The 12,396-nt window shown below is 43.6% G+C and overlaps 1 protein-coding gene across 2 annotated transcripts in view; it reads left to right on the top strand.

Annotated features, from left to right (window-relative positions):
• The window catches only part of LOC308090272 (rho guanine nucleotide exchange factor TIAM1-like), a 98,905-nt gene extending 93,250 nt beyond the window's left edge, over positions 1-5,655 (top strand). For both annotated transcript variants that reach the window (XM_080435348.1, XM_080435349.1), the window contains exons 28-30: positions 231-318; positions 1,154-1,326; positions 1,955-5,655. In XM_080435348.1, coding sequence (XP_080291474.1) covers positions 231-318; positions 1,154-1,326; positions 1,955-2,616 — 923 coding nt within the window. In that variant the 3' untranslated portion in view covers positions 2,617-5,655. The remainder of the gene's footprint in view (positions 1-230; positions 319-1,153; positions 1,327-1,954) is intronic.
• Positions 5,656-12,396: the final 6,741 nt, after the last annotated feature.

Raw genomic sequence — 12,396 nt, 5'->3', positions numbered from 1 at the left:
AAAAATATATATTGTGATTAACAAAATGGATAAATATTTATTAGTAGTACTGCATGCAGTCTCTCATGTGCAGTCCCCTGTGAACCTGAAATCGCCACGACTTGTCTCAGGAGAGACCATTGTTAATTGTTATATTATTACCGTAACTGATGAATCGAGTGAAGATCCCTTCAATGAATGAAGGCCATCCTCTTTGATTTTCTCCCCGTTTGTCTCTGGTTCTTTCTCAGACACAGACGGTACAGCGATGTGTGAGATAATTCACACAAGGTCCGAGTCAGAGGGGAGACCAGAGAGGATCTTCCAGCTGTGCTGCAGGTACCTCTCAAACGGCAATATGATTTTCACACTGCTTTGCAGACTCATGTCCCCCATTACTTTAATATACTCTCAAATCCTGAATGTTATTTTAACTATTGAGTGTACAAAATGTAACCATTACGGGTCCATTTGGTTATATTTGTAAACTGAGAGTTAAATTAACACTGAGTATTTTACTGTGAACTCTGTACGACTCGGTATAGATCAAAGCATTTGAAGTTCTGATCTGAATTTATGATATGTTATGTAATGCTGCTTTTGATGAATAATACAGCATGCATTATGTAATACTGTGAATTCCCTTGACTGTAGTTTTGTTGGCGGTTGTCATATTTCGTAACCACCAATATTTACATCACAACATGTCATAAATTCTTTAAATTTATTATTTTCAAGCAGACATTACGTGGCGAGAAAACATGCCTGCCTTTCAACACAAGGAATTATTAACCTGACTGTTATTTTGATGGTCAGGAATGCTACTCCAAGCTAGGTTATTCAAGTTTGAAAATTATGCTAAATTTGGAATCAACTGGAAAATCTACAAAGATGCCTAAAGATAAACTTAGGTGTCCTTCTTTCTTATACTTGGTGTCTAGATTTGACCAATCTGGGAACCCATAGTAAAAAAAAAACAGCCCCCTCTGCTGTTTTTTACCTTTGAATTTGCAGTAGCGCAGCTCTGAATCTGTTCTTGAGAGATTAAGATTTGACAGAAATGTCCAATTAACTGTGTTTTGATAACGGGATGGTTTGCCATGCCCTTACTCGATGGGGCTGCATCATTGTGGCTATATTATTATTAATGAATGTGTGTGTATTCTGTTTGCAGCTCACCAGACAGTAAAAAAGACTTTCTGAAGGCAGTCCACTCCATCCTGAGGGAAAAGCAACGTCGACAACTGCTGAAGACGGAGTGTCAGCCCCCCAGCCAGCAGTACATCCCCTTCGGGGGCAAACGCCTGTGTGCCCTCAAAGGAGCAAGGCCCCCATTGGACAGAGCAGGTCAGATATAGCACAGCTGTAAGGTGACATGTTTGTGATGGACAATTGGACATACAAGATCTATAAATTGTTGTTTACACAGTTAATACATAATTCTTCAGCATTTACTATGTTATGCCAAATCTTCATTTACTTACCACATCATGGCAGCATTTGAGCTAGATCAGTGCTTTTCAAGTCCGGTCATGGTACCTCACAGTACTGTTGGCTTTCATTCTATTCATCCAATCAGGGACGTACTGTAGACACTAGCTGAGACACAAGCTACTGTTTGCTAAATGCAACTATCTATCTGGTAGAGTAGAAAACTGTCTGTAGTTAAGAACCAGTGCACTTGATATCCCCTACAAGTATTCAGAGCTGTAGAGTTGAGACCTCAGGTTCGAGGACTTAAGAAAAGATCATTAAGGGGATGGCAGACTGGGAGACTTGAGCATTGATACTTTAATTTGTGAAATGTAGGACTTTGAGACTTGACTTGGACTTGTACAATAATTACAGCTCTGCATGTAATGCACTGTAAAAGTAAACTGTAATAACCTACAGTACAGAGATGCTAGTACAACATTTAATTTTAACCATTTGCTTTAATCTTAATTACAACTCCCGCTGTGTTCTGCCTATTTAGCGTTGACTCGGACGCAGGGGTGCAGAAAACTGGTGAGGAGTCACTTCACCATTGACACTGACCTAGTTTTCCATGGCAACAACAACAACTCCGACCACTCCGCCTCGCACTCCCAGCACATGTCCAGCCTTTCCACCCACTCGGGGGCATCGTCCCATCATTCCATGCTCCAATCCCACAAGCCTCAAGGAGAGGACACAGACCGCTGGGTGGAGGAGCAGTTCGACTTGGGTCGATATGATGACCGGGGTGTGGGAATGGAAGTGAGCCCCGTGAAGGAAACTGACATTTTGAGCGATGATGACGAGTACTGCAAGTCTGTCCGTGCCGCATCCGCAGAACCCGTCAACCTGGAGGGGAGAATGGAGGGACTGGACCTGTGGAATGGGGAGGGAACAAGCCCTGACCCGCATGGAGGGCTGGAAACGGAGAGGGGTACTAGTGAGGTCAAACGCAACAGGATGGTGGGGTACCGCAGGGGGGAGTCGGACCCCGCCCTTTCTCCGGAGCGCGGGGACGACTCCCTTCTGCGTCCTCGCGTCCCCCTCTCCCACTGCACAGCCCGCTGGGGGGACTGTGAAGGGGCTGCTGACCGGAACTGTGATGTCGTCTGGGTGCGACGGGATGACTACGCCAACGGGTGTAACAATGATGTGTTTTGAGGGATGGTGGAGGAGACGATGTCGGACCAGACTTAGGCAGGACACATTGGAGCGGCTGGGACGGCACTCTGGTTTTGAACACTGGTTTAAACAATGGTTTTAAATTATCATCAGAAGGAAGAGTGACAGGGAGAGACCGGGACCTGTATTTGTTCAAGCTTTATAAAACAGTATTTGTTCGATATGACATGTACCGATGGTGTAAAGCGTCGAACAATCCTCCCCTTTCAATGAGCCACACTTCATTTCCCACCTCCATCACCCGTGGTCTGACAATCCTGAGGTGCTGGAAACGTCCAGTGGAGGAAAGAAAGAAAAATTTTCTTCTTTTCTCTGGAGTTTCTCCTCGTCCCAAGCTGCTTGAACCGAACTATTAAGGGAACAAGGGTACAGAAATGCTCTCACACTGAGGCACAGCCACGCCTGTGAACCTTTACTGTATACTGTACAAAGCTATGTACGAATAGGCCCTCATACTACCACATGTACATGCGAGTAGGCTGTGTATGTAAGGCAGAGGCACAGAGACTATTAAAACACACACACACACACACACACACACACACACACACACACACACACACACACACACACACACACACACACACACACACACTGAACTTCTTGCCAAAAAAGTATATTTTTTGAACACAGGAATGTGAGTGTTATTTTTCTCTCAGACTCAGAAACTGTGTTTGTATCGTAACACTCAAGGGCTGTGTGTTAATAATGAATTTACTCTTTTCAGGGGATTTTGGCTTAAGACTGCTGTATAAAATATAGTACCTCTAATTAGCTTTATTGTGCTTTTACTGTTTTTAACTTAATGTGCAGATGCACACTGGTGTATCTGTGTAATTGGGAGTACAACAGCTCTATAGAACACATTGTGTGTATATAAAGAGCAATGTTTTGAAGCTCACTCATGTCTGCCAGCATATGAATTCCAAGTGATGTTTTAGGCAATAGATAAAAGCAGTATACCTATTTTTATTTCATTACCCTTTTCACTTTCTGTTTACAGCACATTGAACTGTCCAGTATTAGATATCACCCCTGTTGAAGAGGAGAATGAACAAGAATTTGGTGCCAGAAGCAGGGTTACAACAAAGATTAAAGGAATTTCTATAGCTGTGCTGTCCACACTGAGTCCAACCTTTCAAACTTAGTTGTTTCATATTAAATGTAATCTAATGTTGGTCATAGTTTTCTGTTAGGGGTCTTTTTTTCTTTTTTTTTGTGCTTATCGAAAGGATTGTTTATTGTTTATTATACAGATCCCCATTAGCTGCCCCTCTTCCTGGGCAGTTTATCACATACAAAAAAATCTATTTAAAAAGAAAAAAGAGAAACTAACAGGAATACAGCAAATTTAAAACGGCACAGTCAATTTGGTATGTACTGTAAGATGTTATTGTATGTTTTGTATGATTGTCATGGGAAAGTGTCATGAGACCTTGACCCACTGTCCTGGTGTGGTCCCCCCCCCCCCCCCCCCCCTAGAACCACCAGTTAGTTGAGGGCCGCTGGTGTTCGTGCATCAACACGCATTCCCCGCAGAACAAGCAGACTAACGAGATGAAGGCCCGGAGAGACACGGACACTCTCTCTTCAAACTCGTTGACCGGAGTGTAGAGGTTCAGGACCCTCACAATCTGAGCTGGTGGTGAGGGTGTGGCACATGGTGCAGATGGCCTCGGCGTCCTCATCTGTCGTCTTCTCCATCTGCAGCAGCTGAGCAGCCTGGCTGAGCCGATCCAGGGTCTCCTTAGCTCTACGCACCATCAGACTCTTGTCTCTCAGCCACTCTCACCTGATCTGCGTGCCTTTGCTCCGGGAGCACGTCCTAGCGTAGTAGCAGGTTGTTGAGGGTGCAGGCCCCAATGATGTAGGACTGCCGTGCTGACACATGGCGATGCTCGACGTCCGTTTGCGCAGGCCGGTCTCCCCCGACGCGCCCTGGGTGGTCTCGTGCTCCAGCATGCCGGACACTATCATGGGTTGGAGGATGCACTCCATGCATTTTTTTGAGCTGCTGGTAGATCTCGATGGCCTGTATCAGACAGTACAACCTACAGGTGTTGGACAGCCAGACAAAGTTCATCTTCCTTCTTGTACTCCAGCATGCCCTGGAAGTCCTCCAGGCCCGACCGCTCGTACGGGTTCTACAGGACGGGTTCTGCGGCAGGGTTGGTCTTCGATCCGTTCTGTCCGAGCTTTGCATGGAGATCAGCGGATCTGAGAGTGAGACATCTACTCATGATAACGTTGTAAAAGGAATCCTGTTAGAATGGCTTTTGAGAATTGAATTTGACCTATTGAGCCCGTTATTGGCCCAACACACCACTTTAACCCACAAATTAAATGACACCCTTTACCAATCCTGTTTTCTTGACATTTTCATCACAGAATCCTGTTACTGACCATATTGTAACTAAAACGGTCCTAAAACCAAGGACGGTTTCACGGTTGATTGGGGAGGCGTATCTCTCCCATTCTGACTCTTATCTCTAGCCGTCTCCATCTTTTTCTTTCTCTATCTCATGCTTGTTTCTGTCTCTACACCTCTTTCCACTTTCCTTCAATTCTCTGTGTGCCCTCTAGGTGGTGGTGTTTTATAGCGTCTTGTCCCAGCAGCACGGTTAATTTTAGCTCTGCTTGTGCACAGTATGTACAGTATCAAACCTGCACTTATTAACTGATGAGATAATCTATGGTACTGATACTATGGACATTTCGACCCATGATGTTTTGAAACTGGGAGGGTAACATGGGATGCTCTTGTTTTGAGTTTTCTTATGACAGTCAATTAGATATAGCATACAGGGTGATGAGGAACTCAGGTCCTCAGTATAACTTAGTAAGGACCCATTCTTGCGATTGTGAGGTACTACTATGTATATCTGCAATTGCAAAGGGAATATCCCTTTGTCTTTCCCCTTTGTACTTTTAAAACTGTGCTCGTACATACAACTGTGGAGTATTATTGTTATTTTTATGTTATTGCTATCATATGGAAAATAAATTTTCTAAACTTGACTTTGGTGTGTGTGTGTGTGTGTGTGTGTGTGCGTGTGCGCGCGCGCATTCCATTCAGTGCTAAAATGGAAAGCTTATGAACATGATTAACAATTTAAACTGGTGATTAAGTATCCATTGTTTTCTGATGAGACCACTGAGACACTAGTGGGTGCACCGCACAATCCCATCCAGCAGGTGGAACAAGAGAACATAGAGTAGCCTTTTTGATTGATTGAATACTTTTATTAACAGTTTGGAAAAAAAAGCACATAAGGTGCAGTTCAATACAAGGTCTGCTAAGAAGATTTTAAACCCAAGAAAGCGCTATGGCTTGTTTCCATTGGGGTCCTTTGTAGCAACTCAATTCATCGAAAAACAACTGACAACGAATGTCAAATTTGGTGACTAGGCCTACTACAGTACCAAGAGTCTAAATGCTAATTCAACATTATAAAAGACAATAGATATTCTGAGAGTAGCCTAAGAACTGCTACGGATACTTTTGTATTATAAGCCATATTGGACCAGTGGTTTTGACTCCAACAAACCCTAGCTCAGCTGATAAGAGAGATGTTAATTTGAAGGCATTTGCCAAGGTATTTGATCATTTTCTCTTAGAAATAAAATCCATGATGGGACGCTATCGAGTGGTCAACAGAGTTCAAATGTATAATAATAATGATCAAAATCTACAGAGTAACTAGTAGCCTAAACTAACTAAAGTTTTCGAATAATTCTAGTGGAGTAAAAAGTACAATATTTGCCCCTGAGATGTAGTGGAGTACAAGTAAAGTACTGAAATGTGGAAATACTCCAGTAAAGTAACAGCACCTCAAAATTCTACAGACAGTACTTGAGTAAATGTACTTACTTAGTTACTTTACACCACTGTACTACTAGCATCTCTGCTTATTGTGCTGAACCTGAAGATTATCCCCCCCCTACCCTCGCCTCTAATCAGGACCGGTGTTCAGGGCTGTTGATAATCCAGCTGCTGCCTCTAAATCCCCTCAGCGCGCAGAGCCCGTCGTTCCTACTACCCGTCGGCCAGAGAGAATGTTTACTGGTTAACGTTTAAGACCAAGAGGTGGACATGTTTCGTTTCCTATTTCTTTTACGTCTGACTGATGTTACAAGAAGTTGGATTCTATATGCGACGGTGGCCACGATATCCCGCTGTTTGATTCTTCAGTAACCGGAAGACTCGCCCCAAAACACGCTCGCCCCCATTATTTTTTTTGGTGGACCAGCGGTTCTTGTATTCTTGTATTTGTTTGACTGAGGATAAGGTTAGAAATAAGTTTAGGGTAAGCCATACTTTTACCGAGGTTTAATTCAGGAATAAGGTTAGGTTTTGACACCGTTTTACTGAGGTTACGTTTAGGAATACCAGGTGAACACCGCCCAGGGGCGACTGTGTTTTGGGGCGAGAGTTTCGGTATTCGAGGGCAAAGCATCATGATGTCGGGAGTAACTTCTCCTTCTCCATGGGAAACCCGTGCTTGGTCGTCCACTAAATGAATAGAGAACAGAGATGACACGCCAGGGACTCCACAGCGTGGACAGAAGCTGTTTCCTTTTGTAACAATGAACTAACAAGCGCCACGAAGATTGATTGATGCTGTGTCCAACTGGGGAACTATGGAGAAAAAGAGACTTTACGCCTATTATCTCATCCTGACGACTCAGTTCTGTCTGAGCTCACAACAAGTGCTTAGAATTGGTAAGAGGAGCACCAGCTGCCAATCATTAGCAATTAAAGTCTAACGTATACTTGGTGTCATGCTGGTGTTGCGTGCAGTAAATAGTAGATCTACAAGCTCACCATGCGTCACATTCGTGACTTGTGGTGAGCTTGTAGATCTGCTATTTACTGAGCACTACACCGGCACGCACCGGTATTGCCAATGCCTCATTGGGGGCATCGTCATACTGTCAGACATTGACACACACCTTTGTTTGGTTGTTAAATGTACATGTTTAGAACTCTGTAGGCCTACTATAATAGTTGCCGTTTTCCCACTATGTACTAACTCGCATCTGTATGTCTGTCATAATGTCAGCGTTAAAGAACAACTTGATGAAATGAAAATAGAACCATATAGCCAACCAACTTAACATTTCCTGCGTTTCTTGATTGATTTGACATGCCTAGTAACTCTTGACTCATTCAGCCAAAATACACTTTTCAAGATCTTACCTATAGTCCATGTTAATTGTTTAACAGGCAAAAAGAAATAAAAAGTGACAAAACATCGTGTATATCCTCCTATGGGCTATAACGCAACAGTAGTAGGCTACGTGCGTCATTACGCACAGCTCATTCAACTGTTATTGGTGTAGGATATATGAACTAATAGTTTATTGATTGCTATGCATTATCCTTGCCACCAGAGACCCAGTTGTAGCATTTCCATTCAAACACACGTCCCCTCCGCAGTACATCTTCCCAGATGCCGTGGGCCACTCTGTGAGACACCCTATCCATCACCCAGATTGATGGATTTGAGGCGCACTGGGTGGGCTTTAGTAGACTATACAATGTGGTGGGCTTCAGGGGCGCGGGCACTACATCAACGCAAGACTGGCTCACCTATTGGTGACAGGTTACATCTCATTAATGTCCCTGCAGGTCTCAGATTCAGGATTTGGCTAGAAGAGAATGAATACGTAATGGGACTCACTGACTGACTGACTGACTGACTGAATGGAGAATTGCCTTCACTGACATCTGACATGTGTTGATTGAGTTGAAGAGGCATGTGAATGAAGAGATAGAGTGCATGATGAGAGTGCCTGGTCTCAGTTGCCCACGTGATCAGTGTTGAATATTGTAAATGATTCTTGATCAATAATGACTGCTTTGCTGGCTGTGTGAAAGAAAGAGAAACCTGTCACTCTTCTTACTGGCCTCTATGTTACATACAAGGAATGAAAGTAAGTAATCAAAGTAGCGTGTGCGTGCGTGCCTGTGTGTGAGAGAGAGAGAGAGAGAGAGAGAGAGAGAGAGAGAGAGAGAGAGAGAGAGAGAGAGAGAGAGAGAGAGAGAGAGAGAGAGAGAGAGAGAGAGAGACTCATTGTGATACTCTTAGCCTTGATCCGATTGTGTCAGCAGTGTGGTCCTCCTCTATGCCTCTGGGTATGAGGATGGAGAGATAATCATCCGATGCAGACCTTTAGCCTGTGCTACCTGTAATATTGATGACCAGGGAGGCCGAATGGAGGCGATTAAAAGTTAGGAAGATTCCAAAGTTTGTTGGCTGAATGAAGCCCTCGGGTATCATGCCATGGTTTGCAGATTGTAATGAAGAAAATAAGAAAATGAGACCACATCAGCCCATATTATTGACACATAGTCCATACAAATACGATATGATATAACATTGTGGATTTTACTGTACAGAAACTGATGGGTGAGAGCTTGAAGAGTGAAGTTCGAGTCTGTTAGCTTAGGTGATGGGACGATATGAAAATGACACGTCACGATTATTGTGGCAAAAATAATTGTGATCAACTATATTATCGCGATAATGAAAATATGCTTAAAACTTAAACGTCACAGGGGTCACTTACAGCAGTGGTTCTCAACCTTTTTTGGATCAGGGCCCTCAACACGGCAGCCTGGTTAAGAGGTCAGATGGGTGGTCCACGTGCAGCGTTTTCGGAGCATGTTTATTGCAATGGTCACTGGTGTTCCGGCTTGGGTCAATGGAACTAACATAGTATACTTTTTAGGTTCCTATTTATTGGTGTCATGAAGAAAATTATTTTTTTCTTTACATTTTTTTTTAAAATCAATGTTATTTCATTATTAAAATTAAAAAAAGTGTTTTGTCAATTATTTGGGGGCCCACTTGCAATACCCTTGCAGCCCACCGGTGGTCCCCGGCCCACAGGTTGAGAATCACTGACCTATCAGTAAGCTAGCAGACACGAGCTTCACTCGGCAGTAATTATGAGTCTGATGCAAAAGTACTATGAATCTGATACCTTCAGTATCTGCTCCTGAGTGATAATTGGGAAGGACCGTAAATCCAGCAGCTAGTGTCTAGTTTCAGAAAAGGAATTAGTGGCAGAGTGACAGGAAATAACCAATGTTCACCCTGGTAGAAGCTTCCACGATGCAATGAAGAAATCAGACACAAGTAGTCTCATTTACATGCAGCTCTCCCCGCGCACATGTTCTACGCTGCTCAGGTAGTGAATATTGATTTGAATCAGAACTGCATCTCATTGAGGAAACGTTTGGGGGGGAATGTCATCCCCAGTTATATTCATTATCCTCATATTGTCAGACATAATTACAAAGGTAATTTCCTCCCTCATACTGTATGTAATAGTCTAGTAGTCTAGTAGTTTTATTGTTGATAATCCAACATGAAAATGTCAGATCGGTGCTTAATCTCAACCTTTTTTGAGCTCTAGCTTATTTCGAACAATTCCATTCAACAATCCTCTAGTGGTCCAGGGACTGGTCCACGGACCACTGGTTGAGAAACTGTGCTGTACACACCATGCATTTATATGCATCTTGTACCATGATTGCACCCAGATAAACATTTGGTTCCCACAATGAATTAGAAATGTGTCACCAGTAGTACCTTAATTACAATCACAATCTCTGTGCTTAGATGCTTTTCCTAATCAAACAAGTTTGCTAACATGAGTTTCTGCCTGTTCCTCTGTGGGCCAAAACGTTAATTCATCTCAAAATTGAAGAGGAATAAAAAATTAAGCAACACTGCCAAGAAGGCAACGCAATTAACTACTTACAGTATGCACCATTGATTTCCATTTACAAAAATGTTCGTATTCTGGTTTGAAAGAACAATTAATTTCTTCGATGTCATTAAGGTCAAAAGGAGTTTGCAGACCTCAGTAGGAGATGGAAGACAACCCCTGAATAAATAGAGATCTCGATCCGTTTGCAATCTGTCCAGGCAGGGGGTATGATTTGTAAAATAATAATAAAAAAAAGACCACTTAAGCCCTATAAAATTCGGCGTATGGCAGAAATAGCTGATATACAAGCTCACAACGTGTCACAATGACACTCACTGTGAGCTTCCAGGTCTTCCAGATATGCTATAAATCGAATATCATTGAGAAGGATGAGGCCACACAAGGCCTTTTAGCCACGATGCAAACATTTATTTAAAAGGTACAGGAAACCAATAGTCGACAATAGTCTTATCAGGGTTTTTGAAAAGACCTCCCTCCCTTGTGTTTGCCCATAAATTGAATATCAACACGAATGTCAAAAGCAGAGGCATGGATTCCCCCCCATCCCCCCCAACAAATCAAACCCTATGTCCAGGGATCGATGCGATGCGAGAGTGCGGTCTAGCCAACACCAACTCGGAACTCCTGCTGAATCACTGCCCTTAACACCCTTCTGTCTAGCATCTGGGTCTTGAGCTCTGCGGTATTGTTTGCTCCGTCGCTGTGTATCTACAGTACGTAGGTGGTGCGACTCTTTCCTTTCCTGGCTTGCAGTGTTAGTTTGCGTAGCACCAGTTCCGGGTGCCTGACGCAGTTCTCCGACCTTGCCTTTGACCCTTGGTAGGTCCTTGAGAGGTGGGAGAGGTCCACAAGGTCCTCCGGGCCTTCAGATCCTGTTCTGTTGAAGCAGTCCAGGCCCCAATATTTTAAGTCTTCGACTACCTCGAGCACCGTCCCTTCGGTAGTGGCAATGGTTTTGTCCGTGTTAACTTCCATGACTTTTGTTTGATTGGCATTGAGCAGAAGGCCGATCTTCCTGCACTTCGTTTCTACTGCCAGTAGTAGTTATCTGCCTTTCTCTGTATCCAAGACTAGGGCAATGTCATCTGCATTGTCGAGGTCGGTTATCATGATGGGATGTACTCTCCTAGACTAGTACCTTGGTATCAGCGTGAACCACAGTGTCTCCTCCCTGGCTCCCTGCCACTGATTGCAAGTCTCAGGGCATAGTCCATCGCTATAATAAACAGGACGGGGGCCAGGGTGTCTCCCTGTAGGACGCCCACGAGGATCTCAAAGTCTTTGGTGTCACCATGGTGGGTCTGAACCTTGACTCGAGTCTGGCAATAGCCTGACAATGTCCAGGGATCACTTATCTCAGGTGGATAACCTCTGTCTGGATTACCATCTGCATACCCAAGGTGCATATCAATACCAGATCAAAAGGCGGTCTGTACATAATATTTACAGTATGCTGTCCTCTGGGCCAGATGGACCCATTTGTCTGGTAAATTATTCTTCATTATTCTTTTATGAAATGGATGCTCTTAGTGCTATGAGGTACATTAATCCATTAGGTAAGGAGAGACAGTAGCGCAGAGTTCAATGAATGGCGTAAAAACAACAACGCAGCAGTCATAATACAATAGAGCAGAGCTCTCATCGAAATAAGGCTATTTGTTGTAATACAAGGGATTGGATTGCACACACACACACACACACACACACACACACACACAAACACACACACACACACACACACACACACACACACACACACACACACACACACACACACACACACACACACACACACACACACACACGCAGTCTCTCTGGTGGGTTGTTGAACAAATTGTCATAACGGGTGTTGGCAGAGGCTCAGTTCTATTTCCCCAATGCTTTTAAAAAGATACATTTTCCTTCAACCCTGCAAAGGGATAAATCTCTCATCACTTCATTGCACCTCTTTATCCCTTCCCTGTGGAGAGACAAATCTCTCCATTCTGTCTGGTCTATACGCCACAGATATCTCTA

This window comes from Gymnoscopelus braueri (assembly GCF_963280865.1).
Source record: "Gymnoscopelus braueri genome assembly, chromosome: 8".
Taxonomy (NCBI): domain Eukaryota; kingdom Metazoa; phylum Chordata; class Actinopteri; order Myctophiformes; family Myctophidae; genus Gymnoscopelus; species Gymnoscopelus braueri.
This window is presented reverse-complemented; position numbering and strand designations above follow the sequence as displayed.